At 38.7% G+C, this 22,049-nt stretch overlaps 2 protein-coding genes and 1 pseudogene across 10 annotated transcripts in view; 1 reads left to right on the forward strand and 2 right to left on the reverse strand.

The window, feature by feature from the left end:
- Window positions 1-8,315, forward strand: part of Scyl3 (SCY1 like pseudokinase 3) — a 29,849-nt gene extending 21,534 nt beyond the window's left edge. For 3 of the 5 annotated variants that reach the window (XM_045142228.1, XM_004658801.2, XM_045142229.1), the window contains 5 exons: window positions 1,091-1,275; window positions 4,141-4,312; window positions 5,523-5,684; window positions 6,549-7,216; window positions 7,674-8,315. In XM_045142228.1, coding sequence (XP_044998163.1) covers window positions 1,091-1,275; window positions 4,141-4,312; window positions 5,523-5,684; window positions 6,549-7,216; window positions 7,674-7,733 — 1,247 coding nt within the window. In that variant the 3' untranslated portion in view covers window positions 7,734-8,315. The remainder of the gene's footprint in view (window positions 1-1,090; window positions 1,276-4,140; window positions 4,313-5,522; window positions 5,685-6,548; window positions 7,217-7,673) is intronic. The other 2 variants (XM_045142227.1, XM_012948861.2) reach the window with 2 other exon arrangements.
- C1H1orf112 (chromosome 1 C1orf112 homolog) overlaps window positions 8,304-22,049 on the reverse strand; it is a 43,244-nt gene continuing 29,498 nt past the window's right edge. For 3 of the 5 annotated variants that reach the window (XM_004658893.2, XM_045142224.1, XM_045142226.1), the window contains 7 exons: window positions 19,951-20,073; window positions 16,422-16,517; window positions 13,551-13,664; window positions 12,276-12,380; window positions 11,356-11,436; window positions 9,833-9,952; window positions 8,304-8,635 (listed from right to left, as the gene is read on the reverse strand). In XM_004658893.2, coding sequence (XP_004658950.2) covers window positions 8,441-8,635; window positions 9,833-9,952; window positions 11,356-11,436; window positions 12,276-12,380; window positions 13,551-13,664; window positions 16,422-16,517; window positions 19,951-20,073 — 834 coding nt within the window. In that variant the 3' untranslated portion in view covers window positions 8,304-8,440. The remainder of the gene's footprint in view (window positions 8,636-9,832; window positions 9,953-11,355; window positions 11,437-12,275; window positions 12,381-13,550; window positions 13,665-16,421; window positions 16,518-19,950; window positions 20,074-22,049) is intronic. The other 2 variants (XR_006635132.1, XM_045142225.1) reach the window with 2 other exon arrangements.
- Window positions 17,540-19,127, reverse strand: LOC105944027 (annotated as a pseudogene).

Below are 22,049 nucleotides of genomic sequence, written 5' to 3' on the forward strand. Positions count from 1 at the left end.
TTATAATACTATAGAATTTAGAGTTAGGTTGGGTTCCACTTTCTGTTTTGTTTTGTATGTGTGCCCCATGCACGTGTGTGAGGAGACTAAAGGACAGTCTCTTCACTGAACCTGGAACTCTGTTTTATGGCTCTATTGGCTAAGCAAGGGCCCCCAGCAATCTTGCTGTCTCCACCACACTCAGTGCTGGGATGAGTTATATATGACCATGCTCAGCTTTCGTGTGCGTGCCGAGATTAAACTCAGGTCCTCTTCCTTGTGCAGTAAGCACTCTCACCCACTGCGCCATCCAGACCCAAGAGTTTTCTTAAAAGATATCAATCCAACAATGTTACAGGTAGTTATTTCTCCGTTTAGAATTTCATCATATCTCAGATTCTCTTTAGTCTTGAATTTTTCTTTCTAGTTCTTTCATCCTATTTCTCAGTGGATCCTGGACAGAAGTAAACTTTTGAGTCATTTTCTGACTTTTTGTTGTGTGTTCAAATGTGTGTATGCATGTTCTTGTGTATATGGGTACTCATGCATATACCTCATCAATTTTAAAGATAGTCCCTGTTGGCTGGATCCACTCAGCAGGAACTGAGCCAGGCTACAGGCGTAGATATTTTTAAAGCTACTCTAGTGATTCCTATGTGTGCATCTGTTTGATAAGTACTACTGTAACAGCAGTAAACTTGACCCAGCAGTAAAGTCCTTTGTAGCTAAAGTTCTGCATTTGCAAAAATGTATGTCACCAGTCTGATCTAGTATAGGAACTTCTTCCTCAGTGATTTAAACATAAATGTACAAAAGGTACTCATTTAGAATCCTATTAAAATATGAGCTTTCTAGTCATCTATTAAGTATTAACTCTTATATTTCATAATGGTTTCTGTAAAGGAGTATACTTAAGACAGTTAAGCCTTGAGTAATTTGGAGTCAATAGAAAAAAATTCCTTTAGCTCGAGACTTAAAAAGTTAGAATGTGTATTAAGTTCAGGGCTCAGTTTTTGAATTTTTCCATGCTCTTCATTGAAATGACTTTTTTTTGTTGTTGTTTGTTTGTTACTGCTGTTTGTTTTTCCTCTAACCCCTGATTTGGGGGTAGATAATGCACCAGGAGAAAACCCTTGCTTGCTCTCGCCAGCCCTGTTCCAGTCGCGGGTTATCCCTATGCTTCTCCAGTTGTTCGAGGTTCATGAGGAGCATGTGCGGATGGTGTTGCTGTCCCACATTGAGGCCTATGTGGAACACTTTACTCAGGAGCAGCTGAAGAGAGTCATCTTGCCACAGGTCAGAGACCAAGTTGGCAGGGGGGTTGCATAGAGCTTTCTAAAGCAGGACCATTAGAGTGGGCAAAAGTGCTGCAACTTTGGCAGTGAAAGAAGGTTTTCAGGTAGTAGCTTCAAAGGCCTCATTCAGTTCAAAAGCCCACTGGAAAAAATTACAACAAACACCTACTGGAATGCAAAGGACCAAAATTGTATTTGCATTGCATTCACATTGGTAGAGAATTATAAACTAATATGTTTGGTATTAACCTGGAAGCAATTATACTTCTGTTTGCTAATTTAGGGGAGGGGAGGGGAGTTGAGTAGGAATCCCTTGTAGAATGTTTTGTGAACATAAACCGATTATCCAGTTATATTGTAATAATTACAACCAAGAGGAACTTTGGCTATTTGCAGCAGAGGGTTCCAACATGTTGATCCTCCATCAGCCCTTTTGATAAGCTGTTCACCCAGGTATTCCAGATTTGTATTAGCTTCTTATGTCTGCTATAATAAATTACCACAAATGGTGTGGCTTTAAACAATAGAAATTTATCCTCAGTTCTAAAAGAGTAGACAGCTAAGTCAACCATTGGCACAGGCTTCCTCTGGGGGCTTACCTCTCACCAGTTCCTGGTAGCACCCAAAAGCAGTCCTTGACATACCTGGTCATGTAGCAGCATCATGCCCGTCCTATCCTCCTAGCCATGTTATCACTTGCCTTGTGTTTGGGGGGAGGGGTGGGTACAGGGTCAAATTCCTGACCATCCTGCCTGTCTCCATTCTTGTCATGCCAGAAGTTCTGGTATTTCTGGTGCATGTCACCATGCCTTATTTTTGCCTGGCCTTCTTAAAAGGATACCAGTTATTGAATTTAGGGCTTGTTCCTAACACAATATAACCTCTAAAGGGGACATTATTTGTAGACACAAAATGTAAAGGGATATTTTTCAATCTAGTACAAGATTTTAGAATAAGGATTAATAATTTTGCTTGTGTATATGTGTGTGTGTGCATGCATATGCATGTCCCAGTGTGGTGCCCTATGTACTCGCCTGGAGTTCCTGGAACAGAATGCTGGATGTCCTGTTCCATAGCAGGAGCTTATTGACCCGGAGGCTTGCTGGTTTTTCCGTAAACTTGGGTCTCTGCTCCTATTTGGGAATGGGACTAGATGTGCATGACCATGCCCAACTGTTTATGTGGCTTCTGGAGTTCAAACTCCAGTGGTATCAAGCTGCCTTGGGCACTCATGCTTGTATAGGAAGTACCCTTAACTGCTGAACCATCTTTCCACTGGAAGGGTTTTTTGTTTTGTTTTGTTTTTTTAAGATATCAATCATATGATATCTTTTTTTTTTTTTTTTCCTGGTTTTTCAAGGTAGGGTCTCACTCTAGCCCAGGCTGACCTGGAATTCACTATGGAGTCTCAGGGTGGCCTCAAACTCATGGCAATCCTCCTACCTCTGCCTCTCGTGTGCTGGGATTAAAGGCATGTGCCACCATGCTCAGCGTGATATCTTTCTGATAATTTGTTTTCTTGGAGATTAATACTATTTTCCATCCATGTAGCTCAGGGTATGTAATGAACCATTCTAAAACTTGGTGTCTTAAAACAGCAAACATGTTATTCTCATGATTCTTTGGCTTTAGCTTAGTTTATGGGTCTGATGGTCTGTGTGATATTAGCTGAGGCCTCAGTCCTTGGGGCTTCACCAAAGCTGACTCAACTAAAATGACTCAGCACTGCAGAGGGTTGGCTAACAGGCTATACTTAGTTTGGAGTTTGGAAGCTGAGCCTTTCTCTCCATGAATTTAGAAGTCAGGGCTTATGCCCCCCAATAGGACAGTTCCATGGTGGTATTCCTAGTAAGATAGTGAACTTCCTGTCTGGTTAGGGCTGACAAAAGGATGAAAGCAGCCTTCAGATGTAGACTAGGAGTTGACTGTCATTTTTGCTGTTTTCTTGGTTAAAGTGAGCCGCTTAGCCATGGCTATGGACATGTGCTTTACTGAGAGCTCTCTCTTCTGAGCGCAGCTGCCAGAACCTAGCACTGTATTTCATCTGCAGCAGCAAGTGTTATCCTACCTGTAGAACAGGAACACGGCACTCTTCAATCTGAAATGCAAGCTTGAGAATTACTAGCAGATCTACGGGTAGAACTCATTAGTAAGCATACCATTAGGCAGCCTGTTATCCACATGACTTTCGTAGTGAAGGTGCATTAGGTTGTAATTGAGACTGACATTAAACCAGCTAAAGCCAAAGGAAAAATGACATGGCGCTCCTGGTTCTGCTTCGTTTTTGGCATGCACATGGACAAATATCTCGTAAGTTCCCTAACTGCCCTTACTTTAAACAAACCTCAGAGACAACTCATTACTTGCAGTTGCAACTTATATGATGAGAGATCATGATTGGCTCAGTTTGAGGCAGCCATGAAATACGTTATAACAGAGACTGTAAGGGTTCTGTAAGGGATGTACAGAGCTGAGAAGAGGGTCATAGATGGGCAATATAATTGTCAGTGCCCAGCTGTGTGCTTCTGAGCATTCTGTGCACACTGCCAGCCCTGCTAACAGTTAGCAGCCCTGGAATGAAGAACATGCAGATGTGGAGTTAGCAATCTGATAGTGATAGTCATGTTTGCAGTGTATTTAAATTTGTTTGTGTTTTTAAATTTAGTACTAATCCAAGATGGATGAGGAGGGGAAAAATACTGGTTCTTTCCATGTGACAGCTTGAGAGCCATGGACCAAGAAGTATCGAGGAAAGCGTAGTTCATAATAGCAAGCACATTCTGACTATAAGCCAGTTGCTTTCCAGGGGAGAGAAAGACAGGTAGGAACTGTGGTTGTCTACACTCAATACAGCGTCTTCTTCCAGGTATTGCTGGGCCTGCGTGATACCAGCAACTCCCTTGTGGCAATCACCCTTCGCAGCCTAGCAGTGCTGGTGTCTCTACTTGGACCAGAAGTGGTTGTGGGAGGACAAAGAACCAAGATCTTCAAACGCACTGCACCAAGTTTTACTAAAACTACTGACCCTACTCCAGAAGGCAAGACTTAATGAAAACTCTTTCTGTCTTTTCTAGGTTTTTAATATTAAACAAGTAAAACATCTACATGCAGAAATATGATAGAAAAGTATAATGAAAAATGTGTTTTTCCTTTCAGACTGCTCATAGGGAGTGTATGCCCACAAAACAGTAGCTATATTTTTACTCGTGTATGTTAGAAGCTCTCTCCACAGATATACAGCTTGTTTTCATGTATATAGGATATATTTGAAGTTTTAATAGACATAGTTAAGTTTCCAAAAAGGTGGTTCTTTCTGACAGCACATTTTAACTTCTTTTAATTTTGTTGGACTGTTAGGCAAAAGCTATTTGGGGATAGCTCCAGAAATTCTTAATTTTGATATGCTCCCATTGTATGTAATGTAGAAAGTAGCATCTTAATTCTGGTCTTATAATTTTCTGCCCACAATTTCATTGCTTTTTTGATCCTTCATATAACCTTAAAAATAGTATCATGTGCTGATTACAAATTTCTGTGCCTCTAATTCAGCTCTCATAGAATATAATGGGCTAGGCTGTGAGGACTAGGGTAAAGAAGAAAGATATACTTAAGGAACCTGAAGACCTAACAGTGATGGCTTACCCCAAGCTAGTCCCCTTATCCTCACTTTAAGACACAAGAAGTACTCAGTCATTTTACTACATATCCAATTGTCAGTATAAACTTTCTAGTAAACTCTGCATTTTCTTGAAACAGCTGTCCCCCCATTAGGATTTAATATTAATAGCACAAAAGCTCTTTTAAATATTCTTCAGTGTAGACTTTCATGCTAGTAAGAACATTTACACTCATTAGGCTTGTATTCTTGCTAGACTTGTTACTAAAAGAAAATTAGAATCACTTGGGGTTCACCTCACTACTAGAATGTTCTTAAGGGCTGTAACTTTTTTTTTTCCCAGGTAGTCTCACTCTAGCCCAGGCTGACCCAGAATTCACTGTGTACTCTCAGGGTGGCTTTGAACTCATGGCACTCCTCTTACCTCTGCCTCCCTGGGTGCTGGAATTAAAGGCACGCGTCACCATGCCCAGCTAAGGGCTGTAACTTTTTATTGCAGTCTCCTACTGGTTATATCTTTTAAAAGCATTTGAGTATCTGTTTGGAAATAGTTATTTCCATTAACCATTGCTCACCTAACATGATAAATCAATAAGCAACTTACTATTTGTTTTTGGGACTCGTATCTTCAGGTTCTCCCATGCACACTGTCTGCAGCCAGCACAGTCACATCTCACAAGTCTTGGAGAACCCCTCCTCTAATGTATTCTCCAAGTGTTTCCTTTCTGGCACCATGTCCATCAACAGCAAGCAGCATATACAGCAAGATTACTACAGTGCTCTTCTACAGACAGGTGGGCATATTACATTTATATAAATTTCCCATTCTTATTTGTTTTTCTGAGAGTTGTAAGTTTAAACTGAAAATTAAGGGCATTTTGAGACTAACCTATTATAAGCTCTTTTACTTACCTCTCCAAATGCTGGTTGTGTACCTAAACTCTCTTCATGACTAGTGAGAATGGGTTGACATCTGAATTATTTTGTGTATTTTGGTACTTGTGATGTCATCATGCGTCAAACTGTACCAAAAATGATAGTTCTGAAAGACATTACAGGGCTGGGGAAATGGCTCAGTATGGTTAAAGGTGCTTGCTTGCAAAGCCTCCCACACAAAGTACCCACCCAAAGCCAGCTACACAAAGTGGCACATTCATCTGGAGTTTGTTTGTAGTGGCAAGAGACCCTGGGATGTTTATTCTCTTTCTCTGCTTGCAAATAAATTTAAGACAAAAAAAAATTAATAAATGCACATGTGAAACAGTTCTTTAAATACATGTGAGGAAATGATAGCATGGCCAACACACTGCACAAAACTGTTCAGTGCCTTCATAACACTTTGGGAAGTCTACTTAAAGCTTATTGGGACAGACATTTTTCAAAGTATACATTGATTACTATGTTGATGATAATATTGCTGAAGAGCACTTGTGTGTGTGCCGGTGTGCAGTATGTGGAGATACTTACTTAACAAAGGCTGTGATGACCGGTTGACTGTGACATGTGTTTGAGTACAGCATAGTAGTGTGTGGGTAACTTACATCTCTATCATGTGCTGCTGTGTCTCTTGTGTACATGCATACTTCCTAGTAATTGGCTTTATATACAGTTGCTTCCTGTCAACATTTTGTGAGAATAATTCCTGTGTATACTCATAGGTGATCAGTTTTCTCACTCTATTAAATTCCCCATGAATGGACTCTCAGATGTGAAAAGTACATCAGGGGACAGAGAAAACTTAGGCACTAAAAAGTCCGAGGAATGGCCTGACTGGAGTGAGCCTGAGGACTCTGAGAACCAAGCTGTCAATATTGAGATTTGGCCCAGAGAACTGGGTGCCACCAGGTCACAGTGCACTGAGCTCTGTGTTGAAGAAGAATCCTGGGATAAATGTGAACCCAGCTTAGGTACTAATGTAAACCAAGGAGCTGAGATCTCTGCTGCCATGCCTGTTACCCCCGGGGAGCAGAAGCCCACTCCTGCTTTGCTTCCACTCACTGAAGACACTCGGCCTTTAAAAACTAGTCATGTGCAGAATGAGGACAAGCCAGGCCAAGCCAAGTCACCAAAAGTGTTGTCACAAGAAAGGCCTCTCAGGGCTCGATCAGAACTTGGTTTAGGAGAAGAGTTTACCATACAAGTAAAAAAGAAGCCAGTCCACGATCCTGAGTTGGACTGGTTTGCTGATATGATCCCAGAAATTAAACCTTCAGCTGCTTTTCTTATCTTACCTGAACTGAGGACAGAAATGGCAGTCCCTAACAAGGATGACATCTCCCCAGTGATGCACTTTTCCTCAAAATTTGCTGCAGCAGAAATGACTGAGGTGAGTGTTTTCTTCAGATTATATTATGCTAAGGATTTTCCCAGTAGGTCCTAATTTACAGTCAAATACACTGTTCTCCCAGTGGAGGACAAAGACTGTTGTACACTTTTGGATGACATGAGCAAGTCAGAAGCAGAATTGCCATCAGTTCCTAGAAATGGAATCTTCCCTTTGGGAGGGGGGGAATGTGGCCTAATTATTTAAATGGACTATTTGTTACATTAAGTAACTAAGACTGGTCTTACTGGATATATGGTTTTTCCCATGACTGTGGTTTTGTAGTGGAGCCAAAGCTGCTTCTCAGCTTTTGGTTAGAACATTTTTACCACACACATTACTACGGTGTGTTCTGGGATAAAAGAACAAATGGGATAGGGGGTCCATTTTTAAATTTCTGGCTTTTCAAGTTTGGATATAATTTGCTTCAGTGGGTTGCTGTTGGTGTGCTTTCTTGCAGGGAGAGGCTGAAGGCTGGGAAGAAGAAGGAGAGCTGAACTGGGAAGATAGTAACTGGTGACAAAGGGTGTGAGCTCAACTTTAGGAAGGATTCCTTTAAAGAAAACTAATACCTCATAAAGCAGGCTGTGTGGACAAGAAAACCCCAAAGCAACCTGTTTTCCAACACCAGGAGCTCTTTTTGCAGTCTGTGCCAACAAGTGTGAGACCAACCTCAGGTGCTAGCTGAATGCCCCAGGTGGTCAGGAGGCTTGGAGGCTTGCTGTACTGGTTTCTAGGGGGCATAGCCATGAAGAGCAAGTAACTAAGGGAAGTGCTTTTTCCAGGACAATTAGGGAAGTAAAGAAAATATTTTTAAAAATCAGGCTGGTTAGGTTAATTCTGTGCCACTTCTGTAAAAATAGGAAGAGTAAGCTATTGTGAAATATAACTTACTAAAAAAAATAGTTGTAAATTATAACTTTCAACTGCTAAGGTTTCCATATTTATTTGTTTACAGTTGTACCATCTGAGTGAAAGGTCCTTTGTGGGCTTGGCAATTACTGGCTGTTTCACATGTATTACACTGTACCAAAGTTCTTAATGAGACATACCCCTTAATACTATTTCTCTAAATGTCAAATAAAGACTATTTTCACATTTACAAAAACTTTTATATGTGCTACAAAATGTACAAACACACTTAAGATCAGGAATTCATTTACAAAACATCAAGTAGTTGGTAAGAATCAAACCCAAGTCTGTCTGATAATAACTAACATTGACGTTTCACCCTGGAGTACACAAGCGCTTTAGCCTCTCTATCCTTTCTTGCAGTGCTTCTATTTCCATTCGTAGCCAGCCTGGAGCAGGAGCCTTTTTAAGTAATAACTCAGTTGTCTCCAAAGCCCCTGCTGCGGACTGCACTGCTGACCTGTACTCTTCTTCCAAGGGGAAGTCGTAACGGGCTCTTTTTGTACAAGGCTGAAAAAAAAGGAAAAGAAGACAAGTAATGTTGTAATACTCATACTAAAAATAGAAACCTTTTTAGTCACTGAGTCACAAATACAGAAGGAGACCCCTGTCATTTACAATAATATAAAAAGATGTGACTACCAGTGTCCTAATATGTGATTTACAGATAGGATTTATATCATATACCAAGTCATAAATATGATATGATTCATAAATATATTATTGTCAGATTTTTCAAAATATTTTTATTTACATGCAAATAGAAAGAGAATGGGCATACCAGGGTCTCTTAGCACTGAAAACAAACTCCAGACTAATGAGCCAATTTGTGCATCTGGTTTTACATGGGCAGTGGTGAATTGAACCTGGGCTAGCAGGCTTTGCAAGCAAGTGCCTTTAGCCGCTGAGCCATCTCCTCAGCTGGTGTCCTAATTTGAAGTAGCATATAATGAACTTCCAATCCTGATGTGTCCAAAGGAAGAAATTATGCCTAACACAACAATTCTCAATGTCTGCTTTTGTTGACACATACATCTAAGAAAAAAGTGTGAACCTCTTTCTTAACAATGAGTTTGTAACTTGATGAGGCTAACAACTTTTCCAGAGGTTTTTGGAGCTATTTAAGAAAATTTCAGACTTTCAAACATCTTGGACAGTGGGAGGAAGGGTCAATACCAAAATATGTCTCATAATCCATTTTCCTAAAGAATGTTACATTTTAATTTATTTACATTACTGACTTGTTGACTTTAATATATTTTAGGCCTAAGTCTAATCAAACCTAGAACACTGTTACTGTTATAACTTATTCTTATAAATTATACTCCTAGTGCTCAAAAAATACCTAGTGTCATATTTCTGCCTTTGAATGAGGCAATATACATCAACTAAATATTTTGGGAAAGTAAGCTGATTGACTATTAATGGTATAGTTGGTACAATATGAAACTTCCCCAAGTTACTATAAATAGATGTTAGATACTGAAAATGTATAGATATAAAGCTATTTTTCCAGTACTAGGTGTTGTTAACAATCCAGGAAAAGAACCTGTCATTTTTAAAAGTGCACTACCATAAAGCAGGATTTTTACATGTCTGGATCTATGTATTTGAAGTTCACCATGAACAAAATCACCAAAGCAAACTAGTTAGTGAAGAGGCAGAATTTTACTTAGTGCCCAACAGGTACTGAGAAGCAGCCCATACCTCAGGAGACGACCCCTGTCCTTCAGCTGCAGTCACTTTAGTAAGCAGTCCAGAGAGCAGACATTTCTCCTGTTTCACCCGGTCCACTTTAGCGGCTTCAGTTTCCTCTACAAGTACAGTCTGTCAAAGCCCATGAAAAGCCAAGTGAACAGTGAAACCTCAGCACCCCTACTACATTTCAAGTAGTATTTAGAAGGAGAAATGCCCCACTCGTGTATGCACGTATTCTATAAATGCTGGGGGTTAAATAAGCCATTCTGGACTAGCCTGTGACCAAACTCTCAGGTAGATTCATCTCTAGTTGCTCCTTCTTAATGTAATCTGGAAAAAATCCTTCCCTACAGAAAAGTTAAGAGTCAGTGAAAGTTAACTACTCATTAACATAGGGCAAAAACACTGACAGAGCCAGTTTATACACACATGTACTGAAGTCCAACTTAAAGACATAGAGAACATGTCTATAAGTATTTGTATGTGTTTAGGTAGGTGTGTGTGTGTGTGTGTGTGTGTGTGTGTGTGTATGAATATGATACATGTAATCTATAAAATTCAGCCTACTATAATACTAGACATAGCTTATTAAAAATTAAGTAATTTTCCTGGTATTCCTAAATTTTGATTTCACTAGTCTGTTTATTGGTATAATTATCCCTATATTACAACACTGGCACCATGTAAATTTTAAGTAAGTACAGGATCCCTATAATTCAAAATTCTGGTCCTACTGTACAGCTATAAAACTACTTTGAAAAAGATTGTCAAGGCTTACATATCTTGGCTTTAATCAGTATATAAAATCATGACTTAAACATACTGAAAATATAGTGATAAGTACCATCATAGGCCCCTGTAATCAGGTATGCCTAATTATGATTAGCAGTGGCTTAGGGTCCTCATTGGTAACCTCACTGCCTGGATTATCAATACTTCTGTATCACCAACTATGGACATGAGTGACTTACGGTGACTTATCTGACATATACTCTGAATTGATTAATATAAAAAGTACTTCAGCTTTTTTTCTATGGTGGCCAAGTTTGAACATGAAATTCACATACTATCCCTGAGGTCAATTTTACACAATGAGTTTAATGATTTTATGCAAGAAACTTAAATTTCAGAGCATTGGGTTATTTTTGTTTGTTTGTTTTGTTTTTTGAGGTAGGGTCTCACTCTGGTCCAGGCTGACCTGGAATTCACTCTGTAGTCTCAGGGTGGCCTTGAACTCGTGGTGATCCTCCTACCCCTGCCTCCCGAGTGATGGGATTAACAGCGTGCGCCACCACACCCGGCTGGGTTATTTTTATTTTAAGAGCATTTTGAATGAGGGATGCTTAGCCTAACTGTGTTAGCACTATGCTGAACACTAAAAGTTTAAGCTATGGCTAGACTTGTAGTTCTTAACCAGCATATGCAAGATGCTGCACTCACATTGGGGCAGGGGGCACAGCAAAGTTTATTACAACAAAAGAGTTCAAATAAAAGTAATGTGATAAAGAATAAAATATGAACTATATAAATACCTTCTCCAAAAAGGCTACAACTTTGTTCCTAGTTTCTTTAGAGCGGAGACACTGTGGAACCGTCTCTTCATGATTTGTCCCCTTTAAGATTAATAAACACAACAGATTTAATATTTTTCAGCAACTTGCAAAGGTAGATGACATGAGGTTTAAGAACTGGCTTAATTAAAATCTCATATTGAGCTGGGCATGGTGGTACATGCCTTTAATCCATGTATTTGGGAGGCAAAGGTGGGAGAATAGCTGCGAGTTAAAGGCCACCCTGAGAGACACTACACAGTGAATTCCAGGTCAGCCTGAGCTGCAGTAAAGCCCTACTTCAAAAAACTAAAACAATAAAATTAAAATCTCATTTTGAAAGAAAATAGTGCCCAAGGATACTCAAGGGTTATAAGCTCAGTTCTTGCTTTTGGATAATTCTAAGTTCTATGCAAGTTCAGTGTTCCAAGCTGTAATTACTTCTGAGGCACACAGATGTCTCTGGACTTGTGTCCAAAGGCTTAACTGCACAGCAAGGCATTAAAGGAGAATTTCCAAAGAAAAAATTCTAAAAAGTTCTTCAGGACTTGACCTGACAACAGATTATCTTCTCTCTAAATTCAAAATAACAGGTTTCAATTGAAGAACTAACCCACACAGTAGTTCAAGATAATATGAGTCATCACTCAACCCCATATACTACTGGAGAATGCTATGGCCTGTTTTTAGTCCTTGTTAATCATAGAACCTTGGCAAAGTCCCTTTATTTTGGCCTCACTTTGAAGTCCTATGCATAGGTGATTAACAGTATCTCCTCCAGGAGAAAATCTTACAACTGAAACATGGAAGCAGCTCAATAAGTATTTTTGGAGTATCTTGGAATATTTGAAATATTAAAGTATTTTGGAAGTCATTATGACAAATTATTTTAAAATAATTACCTCAGCAAACTGAGTAAAAGCCTCCAATGTATGCTGTTCTAGTAGCCAATTCCTACCAGCTAACAGTAAGGCAAAAATTTGAGACAGGTTGGGGAGAATTTTGTCCTATAAAGAAAACCAAGTTAGTTATTAGAGAGAAAGTGATTTCAGTAGAGTCCCAGGGAGCATATATATACAGAACAAGTTATATCCTCTATTCCTTGGCTGAAATCTGCTCGTAACTTTCCATTTATCTCAGAGTCAAAGCCATTGTTTACAATGATGTCTGTTGGCTATGCTGGCTTCTGCCAGCTGTCAGCTACACTGCCTGCTTTGTACTTGCTCTTTCCTTGCTCAGAAGAATTTGGAACTTTCACCCTCACCTTTAAAGTTTTATTTACCTGTCACCCTCACAAAGACTCCACTGACTACATCTTATTTCAAACCATACCCTCATGTGTCCCCTTTTCTGATTTCCTTTTCTCCATTACACACCAACATTTCATACACAACATGTAATGTGATTGTTGTCAATTGCCTTTCAGCAGGCTGAGACTGCAGGTTTATGTTTGCTAAATCATCAGTAATTTAAAAAGCCCCCTGTGATTAAAATTTCCACTTGTGAGTTACCTATAGACTTACTTTTTTTATTTATTTAATTTTTGAGAGGGGGGGATTTTCAAGTTTGGGTCTCACTCTATTCCAGACTGACCTGGAATTCACTCTGTATCTCAGGGTGGCCTTGAACTTATGGCAGTCCTCTACGTCTACATTTTTAAACTATATTGTCTTTAAAGCAAACTGCTAACCTTTTTGTGAATATAGTACCAAAGGATAACTAATAAATTACCAAATTTCTAATTATACATGTCTTAAATATTGTCTGCTGGCACTCAGTGGAATCTCGTATCTCAGATGACAGTAAGCAACCCAACAAATATTTGTATGTCAACATACATTTTTTAGTAAGAAAATTAACTTAAAATGAGGTCTATTTTCACAGCTACCCTTCTGTTAGGTTTCCTTTTCTCTCCTAACTTTCATTGTTAGTAATTAACAGAATTTTAGAAATCAAAAGCTTATGTCAGGTGTGGAGGCTCACATCTCTAATAGCAATATGCAGGAGAACTGCCTGAAGTCCATTGTCAGACTGGGTCACATACTGAGTGCCAGGCCAACCTTGACTATAAGACCAAGACCATGCAAGGACAAATGAAATCAAAAGCCTAAAATCCCCTTAATCACTGCAGATATATATTTTTTATTTTTATTTTATATTTTTAGCATGTCTGTCACCTGGATATCTCGAGGTATGAAACGTTTTCCTAGAGAAGACACAAAATCCAGCATTGCCAAACAGACATAGTCAGGAGCCTCAAACTTAAGGAGTGAGGTTTGCAGAGTTACTACCTAAGAGGGTGAAAAGAAAGAACAGTTAGAAATAAAAACTATCTTGCACAGATATAATAGCTAAGATCTATGTATGAGGGAGGGGAAACAACCTCAGAACCACCCAACAGTGTACAAAGGTGAGCTGAGTTGAGATGTGAGTGATGACATCAGATGAGGGAGTCATTACTACTGTTACTCTCCTAAGTTCTCTGCCTCTAGCCCAGGAGGGAAACTTTAAAAAGAGACATTCATCTTTTGAAGCAAATATTTGCCAACGTTTTCTCTTGGTTTGAACACAGTCAAGTGAAGAGGCCTTAGTTTGTCAACAAACTTAGTGTCTCACCTCTTGATTTAAAGAACAGTTATGCACTCTATAAAGGAAGCAATCCCTGTATGAACAGTTGAACTGCAATTTTAGAACTTGTTAAGATACATTCTATTATACTAAAATTACTAAATGTTTAAGGCTCTTCGAACTTTCAGAATCAACAAATTCAAATATTATTGCATTCAATGAATCTATTTTACTGAATTCTTCTTTATAATAATCCATATGCATATATACTAACTAAATACACCTAATTAGTAAATATTTCCTGAGCTAGTTTCTTCATGTACATATCATTACCAAGAGCTGCTAAAACCAAAGCTTTACTGTTTTAAGTTCATTCTATGTCCCACCCTACTATATATAGTGACAAGATCATCTACTTCAACATTATACTAAATAGGAAGGGTTAATTTCTTCTATTAATGTTTTGTTTATATCCCGATCCTGAGGTAAAGCTAACTTGATTTGTGAGCCCATGGCGGTGGCCATGCAGCTACAGCAGTCAGCTCCGGAGTACAATGCTGATGGGACTCCATCTTGCAAAACTGCGGAATCTGAGACTTCCGAAGGCAAAGCCAGGAGGCCTTTCAGTGACCTCCTAGAATGCCTGCTGCCTGACAGTCTGTGCTACTGCTATCACTTTCTTAGGATTTTTTGGAATTACTATAAGTATACTAAGTATACTGTTGCTTAGTTTTGCTTTCATTCTCCCCTTCTCAGTAGTAATATGGAATCCAATTCAGATGTGTTTATACAGTCACCAATGATTAAACAAGAAAAGAATGTTTCAACAGCAATTTCTGAGGCTGTAATGTTTAAGCACGTAAACAGATTATGGATCCTGAAACTACAACTAGTTTGAGTGAACAAAGTTTCTCAACACCACAAATGTATATTTCATCTAATGAGACACGTTCCTCTCAATGCTATGTTACATGCCTTACCAATTGTTCCCAAGAAACATTACTTACAAGAAAATTCTTGTTGTCAAGATGACTACAGGAATTAATGGGCACATTTCCTGAACCTACAGATGACTTACTGGATGGAGAAGGAGCCTGAAATGCTAAGAAGCAAAACTAAGCATCTTTCAAATAATCAGGTTGGGCCCACACAAGGAAGTAGAACAGAATATGTAATTTCCAAAATTAACAATAGAGTTTGTTGGGATCCTAAAGGAAAGGCATCAATGCAAAACACTGGTTGGAAAGATCAACCGTTAACATTTACAGGGGCATACATTAATGGAGTAAGGATGGTCTGGAAAGATGGAAAAAGAGTTAAATATCAAAATCTCCCTTTTATGGAGAGACTTACAAGGTCAGGACCAAATGGAACACAAAGAAAGGTCATAGACAATTCAGGATTAGAAATAGAGAAACGTACTGTTATTCAGGCTGCAAGATGAAATATTATGTAAAGAGTGGCTGACACAGCTCTTTCTGAGGTCATAAATGTCTATCACCTTATAACCGCAAAAGTTACCTGCCGGGGCTCTTGGCTACATTCCATGAGCCCAGGTAAGATATTAAGCAGCTTGCAATCCTTGACTTTCTTGTTTAAGATGTTATCAGAATGTCTATGAGGCAGAGATAAGCAGAAGCAGGGGAAACCAAGAAGATTATTGTACAAGATTTCTTAGAGAAAGCCACAAGAGTAAGTTGCTATGTCTTCCTTACAAAAAATATAAACATTGTAAAAATATAAATAAAGAAGCAGAGTTTTGCTCTGTGTCCAGTGTGCTTCACCTGAACTACTGGTCCAAATCACTTCCTCACAACACCAACTCCACACATCCCCTTCAAGTTCTACAACCTCACTGAGGCTGGACCTGGGCAAGACCAATTCTATTATAATTCATTCTATAATTAACAAAGCCTCTAAATGATGTCAAGTAAAAGGAAGGCCCTTCCCATTTTCTATTGTCTCAGAAGCTCCAAGCCTAGGTATAAATGAACCACCACAAAGATTCATCAGTGACCTAAGCTTGGCTGAACTAGCTATATAAACTGAAATCTAGAGAGGGAATTTAGTGACACTTTCCTGCCAAAAAGTTTACTTCCTCAAGGAAATAATGGGGCACTTTCCTGAATTCATGTTGGTAATGTTTCATTTTCTCTTAGCTCCTGACAGTGCCTTTGAAAATGTTAGGAAAGATAGTTCAACACAAGAATCAGGACTTCTAACATCAGAAGTTTTTCTTGGGCAGTGAGCAACACAAGGTTTTGATTGCTTAATAGTAAAACATTCAGCCTGAAATGATAGAGAACTGATAAACTCAGTTAACAACCCAGTAAAATAAATACTAGGAAGAAATTAAGTTGATATCTTTACGAAGAAAATGATTCTATGACACATTCATTTCATCAAGAAAGGAATGGTAAGTAAGCCAAGGAGCAAATTCATTGAAAAGGACTCCAGTCAATATAGGTTAATATTCTTACCTGACTTATCAGTTGCGGATCTACAATTTGGATGAGAAATCCCATCAGTGGCAATAAAATGCTAAATGTCTGCTGAACACAGGGTTGACTGGCTACCTTAAATTTAAAAAAAAAAAAAAGACATTTTGATGAAAAAATTTCAAATATGTGAGAATAGCTACAGTAGCAACTGTTTACCCTCTGAACATTTATTTTATATATATAGTAATATTACATTGCCTGTGCCTTAAAGCATCTAAGATAGACACTATTACCCTCACTTTGCTAATCAGAAGATAGGGTGAGAGAAATTAAACAATTTGTTCGAGATCACATGATTAGGAAAAAGAACAGCTATAATACAAGTCAAAATTAATTTATTGTTGTTGTTTTTGAGATAGGGTCTCACTCTAGCTCAGGCTGACCTGGAATTCACTATATAGTTTCAGGGTGACCTCACAGCAATCACAGCAATCCTCCTACCAATGCCTTCTGAGTGCTGGGATTAAAGTTTGTGTGCTACCATGCCTGGTTAAGATTAATTTTAAAGGGAATCTAATTATTTTTGCCTGACACTGAAAAGCTTATATGTCTCTTTGTCTTGGTACAGTTCTACCTCTTCACAGTTACTGTGTCATGCTTCTGTTAAGCTGTATCACTAAGATACTGAGTAACTACTAAATGATACATGAGCATCAGTGGAAGGCTCTTGCTGAAGTCACAAGACTGCAGGACAGTAATGTGGCCATGAAAACTAATGATAAAATATGATCTACAGGACTGGGCATAGCTCAGTGGAAGGGCACTTGTGTAGCATATGAGGCCACAAAGAAAGAAAGAAAAGGAAGGGAAAGGATGGGAAAAAAGAAAGAGAAGGAAGGAAGGGAGGGAGAAGAGGGGTGGAGGGAAGGAAAGAAAAATAGGGGAAAGGGAGAAAGGAAGAAATTTAAAACAAATGTGCAAAATAATTTCTATGAGTTCCAGTAAGTGAACATTTTGTCTTCAGCTTTTCAGCTTCCACTAAATGCTAGAAGTCACACTTTACATACTCCAAAAAAGTATCATATTTTGATCTTTAAAATAATTTATAACCTAGTTTGGAATATGTATCATCCTATTTTTCCTTAATATCTTCTGATTTATATGTGGAGAAAAGCTTTGCAAATATTTAGAAAGAAAAGCAATTTATATGCTCCTTTTGTTTCACTAAACTTTCTCCTTTCTGGCACTGACTCTTCTTGACTACAAGAATCAAAGTACAGGACTGTTTTCTTAGATTCACATCAACATCTCTTCAAATTTTCCTTATAATTTATTGACTCATTTCCATTTACCATTTTATTCTGAAATGGTTTTCCACTTCTTGTTTTGCTTTCAGACATACAGTTCAGATGTTTCACTGACCAACTGCTAAACTGACAATGAGATTTTGGATTGTCTTTACACTTCCTATGTTCACCTATTTAAGAAAATAAATTTGGTTCTCTGATTTGAGAAGCTCCTTAGGATTTTTTTCTTCTATTTAATTTCAAAATAAAAATCTTCATTCATAGAATTTTCATCTTCCATCTCATCTTTGTCCATTAGGATTTTTTGAAATGGTGTTTTTGTTTCTGGTTTTTTTTTTTTTTTTTTTTTTTTTTGAGGTAAGGTCTCACTCTAGCTCAGGCTGACCTGGAATTCACTGTGTAGTCTCAGGGTGGCCTCGAACTCATGGAGATCCTCCTACCTCTGCCTCCTGAGTACTGGAATTAAAAGGTGTGTGTCACCATGCCTGGCTTTGAAATGGTGTTTTAAATTGTTTTGGTGTTGGTATAGCTGAATCAACATTTTCCATTATTTCTTTCTTAGCAGTCACATTTATGTATTTATTTATGTTGGTTAAGACAAGAAACATTTATTAAGAGCACAATGAGCTGTCCGGCCCTGTGCTCCTGAAACACATCTCAACCGCCTCAAAACAGTCCCGTGAGGACAATGAAAAATTCAACAGCTCCCCCAAGTCTTGGGGTCCATAGGGACAGGCAGCAGTCAAAGTCATGTGCCTGACCCCAGGTCAGCATAGTCCACCAGTTAGTGGGTGGGTTGCTACTCAAAGGGAAGCCCCGGCCCCGTCCAGCCTGTCCCATGGGAAATCACTTTTATTTTTAAAGTGTGTAAAGGTGTTAGGACTTCTCCCACACTTAAGTACATAGGCTCCCCCTTCAAATACTGTTCCTTCACAATCACTATCCTTAAAATCAGGAGGTTGGAAATCTGAGGTAACCTCATAGTAAAAAAGTTTCATAGTCAAACAAAGATCATTAGGTAAGTCCCAGATTTTGCATTAGAATGTAGACCTTGCGAATGAGAAGGAGAATACTTGCTTTCTTGGTGTCAGCATATGACATGCCAGATTTATCACATTTATTTGTACTTATAAAGTCCATGATTAGTCCATTTTTGGTGTTCTTGAATTTAAATTGGTAATATTCTAAAACTGCCTGTTCTGCATTAGCAAATACAGCTAGAACAACCATCCTTAGACTTTTATTTATTTATTTTTCTGTAAAGCATCGTAGCCTCCTAGCATCCACTTGTAGAACGTGGACTGATTTTATCTTCTTTCAGAATTTTGACACAAAGATCATGGAAGTTCTCTTTAACTGTGCAGTGGCCATCTTCTGATATTTTCTTTAATTGAGCCTGACCATGTCCGAGGGGCTTCAGCGCCCCTGTTTTTAACATAACCACTTATTTACTGGTTTTGCTGAAACAGGAATACAAAATTAGTTACATCCATCATCAGCCTTTTCTACCTTCAGATAAGCTTACTCTCTGTTGCCCAAATGATTTTATACAAAAGCTTAAAATCACATAAACTACATTACCCCAACAAAGAACAGAAACAGGGTTGAACTGCCAATGCCACTTTTAATAAGTTCTTTTTTAGTGTGTATATCTTTCATGTGCAATTGCACACATGCCATCGTGTGTATGTGGAGTTCACAGGACATCTTTTGGGCAGTTCTTGACTTTCTACCTCATTTGAGGCAAGATTCTTTTTCTGGATCTGGCTCAGTTGCTGTCCTTTGCTGTACCTCCATGAAATTCTCCTCTCTCTGCTTCCCATCATGCCTTCAGTGTGCTGGGATTACAGAAGCCTGCTATGGCTTCCAGCACTTTAGGTGGGTCTGAGGAGAACTGAACTTGGATACTCAGGCTGGAGTAGCAACCACTTTATTTACTGAGACATCTCCCCAGTCCATGAAAAGTGCTTGAGAAAGTGCCTAAGATAATAGAAATTTTAGCTGGACATGGTGGCACAGGCCTTTAATCCCAGCACTTGGGAGGCAGCGTAGGAGGATCACCATGAGCTCAAGGCCACCCTGAGACTTCATAGAGAATTCCAGGTCAGCCTGGTCTAAAGCAACACCCAACACCCTACCTCAACAAACCAAACCAAACCAAACCAAGCCAGAAAAATAGAAATTTTATTCTATACAGAAATTTCAATACTCTCTTGTCAATGGTTTTTATTTTTCAGAGAAACAATCAATACTCTCCTTACCAGTTTTAAGCTTAAAAAGGCCCAAAGCTGATTTCCAACTTCAAGAATTGCAGTTTGTTGTCCAATATCCACAGCTTCACCAGCAGAATTACAAAGCGCAAGCAAAGCAGAAAGTGCTGTGTTCTAAAGCCAGAGAATGGGGAAAAAGCAGAAATTAGAAACTGGGCTGCAGGACCAGAATTACTTAACTCTTTATAGTAAAAACCAAACTTTTTAAATATACATTTTATTTTTATTACTTATTTGACAGAAAGAGGGAGAGAGAATGGACATGCCAGGGCCTCTAGTCACTGCAAACAAACTCTAGACGTATGCACCCCCTCGTGTATCTGGCTAATGTGGGTCCTGAGGAAGCAAACCTGGGTCCTCTGGCTTTGCAGGCAAATGCCTTAACCACTAAGCCATCCCTCCAGCCCAAAACCAAACTCTTTTATAGCTGTTCCAATATAAGTATGTTTTATTAAATCTAACTTTAGTAGTCATCAATGAAAAGTTACATACTTTTTCATATAATGCACCCTGAAATCTAGTTTCCTATATTTTTATTGTTCCTGTATTTTTAAAAGTGGAGATTTCTTTTTCACCAACACAACGTTTAGTAAGCAAATATAGTATGTAGAATTTTAAGCTTAAAAGTAATGTTTTCTGTACTGATTATCACCTGTATATATAAATGCAAATTTCTCTCCTGCCAGGAATGGAAGTGTCTTGGGGTATGGTGGGCAGAGAGAAAGGGCATGTGAGAAACTAATGATCAATAACAATGACTTGAATCCATCACATTTAAATAATCACTCATTTTATAAAATTATCTTATAGCTTCTCATTCAAGATTTACCTATTTTCTTTTATAAATATATTCACTGAGTTCTGGCTATAGCTCAACTTTAGTAAATTGGTGCTTTTGTCCAATATCCAAAAACATTACTTTCTCTGTAGTATAAAAGTGCACATCGTTTATTGGCCAGTATAGATGCACAAATAGAAAGTCATGAACATTAAATACAAGTTAACCCTGGTGTGCCCATTCTCTCTCAAATAAATAAAATAAAGTTTTAAAAAGGGCTGGAGAGATGGCTTAGTGGTTATGGCACCTTGCCTGCAAAGCTAAAGGAACCAGGTTCAATTTTTCAGACCCACATAAAGCCAGAAGCTCAAGATGGCATGAGTCTAGAGTTCGTTTGCAGTGGCTGGAGGTCCTAGCACACTCATTCTCTCCCTCTCCCTCTTAAATAAAAAACATGGTTAATTTAACCCAGTCACAACTAGTTAGTCAAATATTATATAATAGTTTTCAAAAATAAAGACAGAGAGCCGGGCGTGGTGGCGCACGCCTTTAATCCCAGCACTTGGGAGGCAGAGGTAGGAGGATTGCCATGAGTTCAAGGCCACCCTGAGATGACAGAGTGAATTCCAGGTCAGCCTGGACCAGAGTGAGACCCTACCTCGAAAAACCAAAAAAAAAAATAAAAATAAAAAAAATAAAGACAGAGGAGGGTACTTAATAGGTTGATATTGTATATATGTAAGTACAATGATTGTGATGGGGAGGTAATATGATGGAGAATGGAATTTCAAAGCGGAAAGCGTGGGGGGTGGGGAGGGAGGGAATTACCATGGGATTTTTTAATAATCATGGAAAATGCTAATAAAAACATTAAAATAGCCAGGCGTGGTGGCACACGCCTCTAATCCCAGCACACGGGAGGCAGAGGTAGGAGGATCACTGAGAGTTCGAGGCCACCCTGAGACTACATAGTGAATTCCAGGTCAGCCTGAGCCAGAGTGAGACCCTACCTCGAAAAACAAAAAAAAAAAAAAAAAAAAATTAAAATAAATAAATAAATAATCCATAAAAAAAAATAAAGACAGGGCTAGAGGGATGGTGTAGTGGTTAAGGCGTTTGCCTGCAAAGCCAAAGGACCCAGGTTCAATTCCCCAGGAGCCACATAAGCCAGATGCACAAGGTGATGCATGCATCTGGAGTTTGTCTGCAGTGGCTAGAGGCCCTTGCATGCCCATTTTTTCTCTCTCTCTCTCCCCTTCTTTCTCTGTCAAATAAATAAATAAAAATAAATATTAAAAAAATAAAGACATAT

This window comes from Jaculus jaculus, chromosome 1 (genome assembly GCF_020740685.1).
Source record: "Jaculus jaculus isolate mJacJac1 chromosome 1, mJacJac1.mat.Y.cur, whole genome shotgun sequence".
NCBI lineage: Eukaryota > Metazoa > Chordata > Mammalia > Rodentia > Dipodidae > Jaculus > Jaculus jaculus.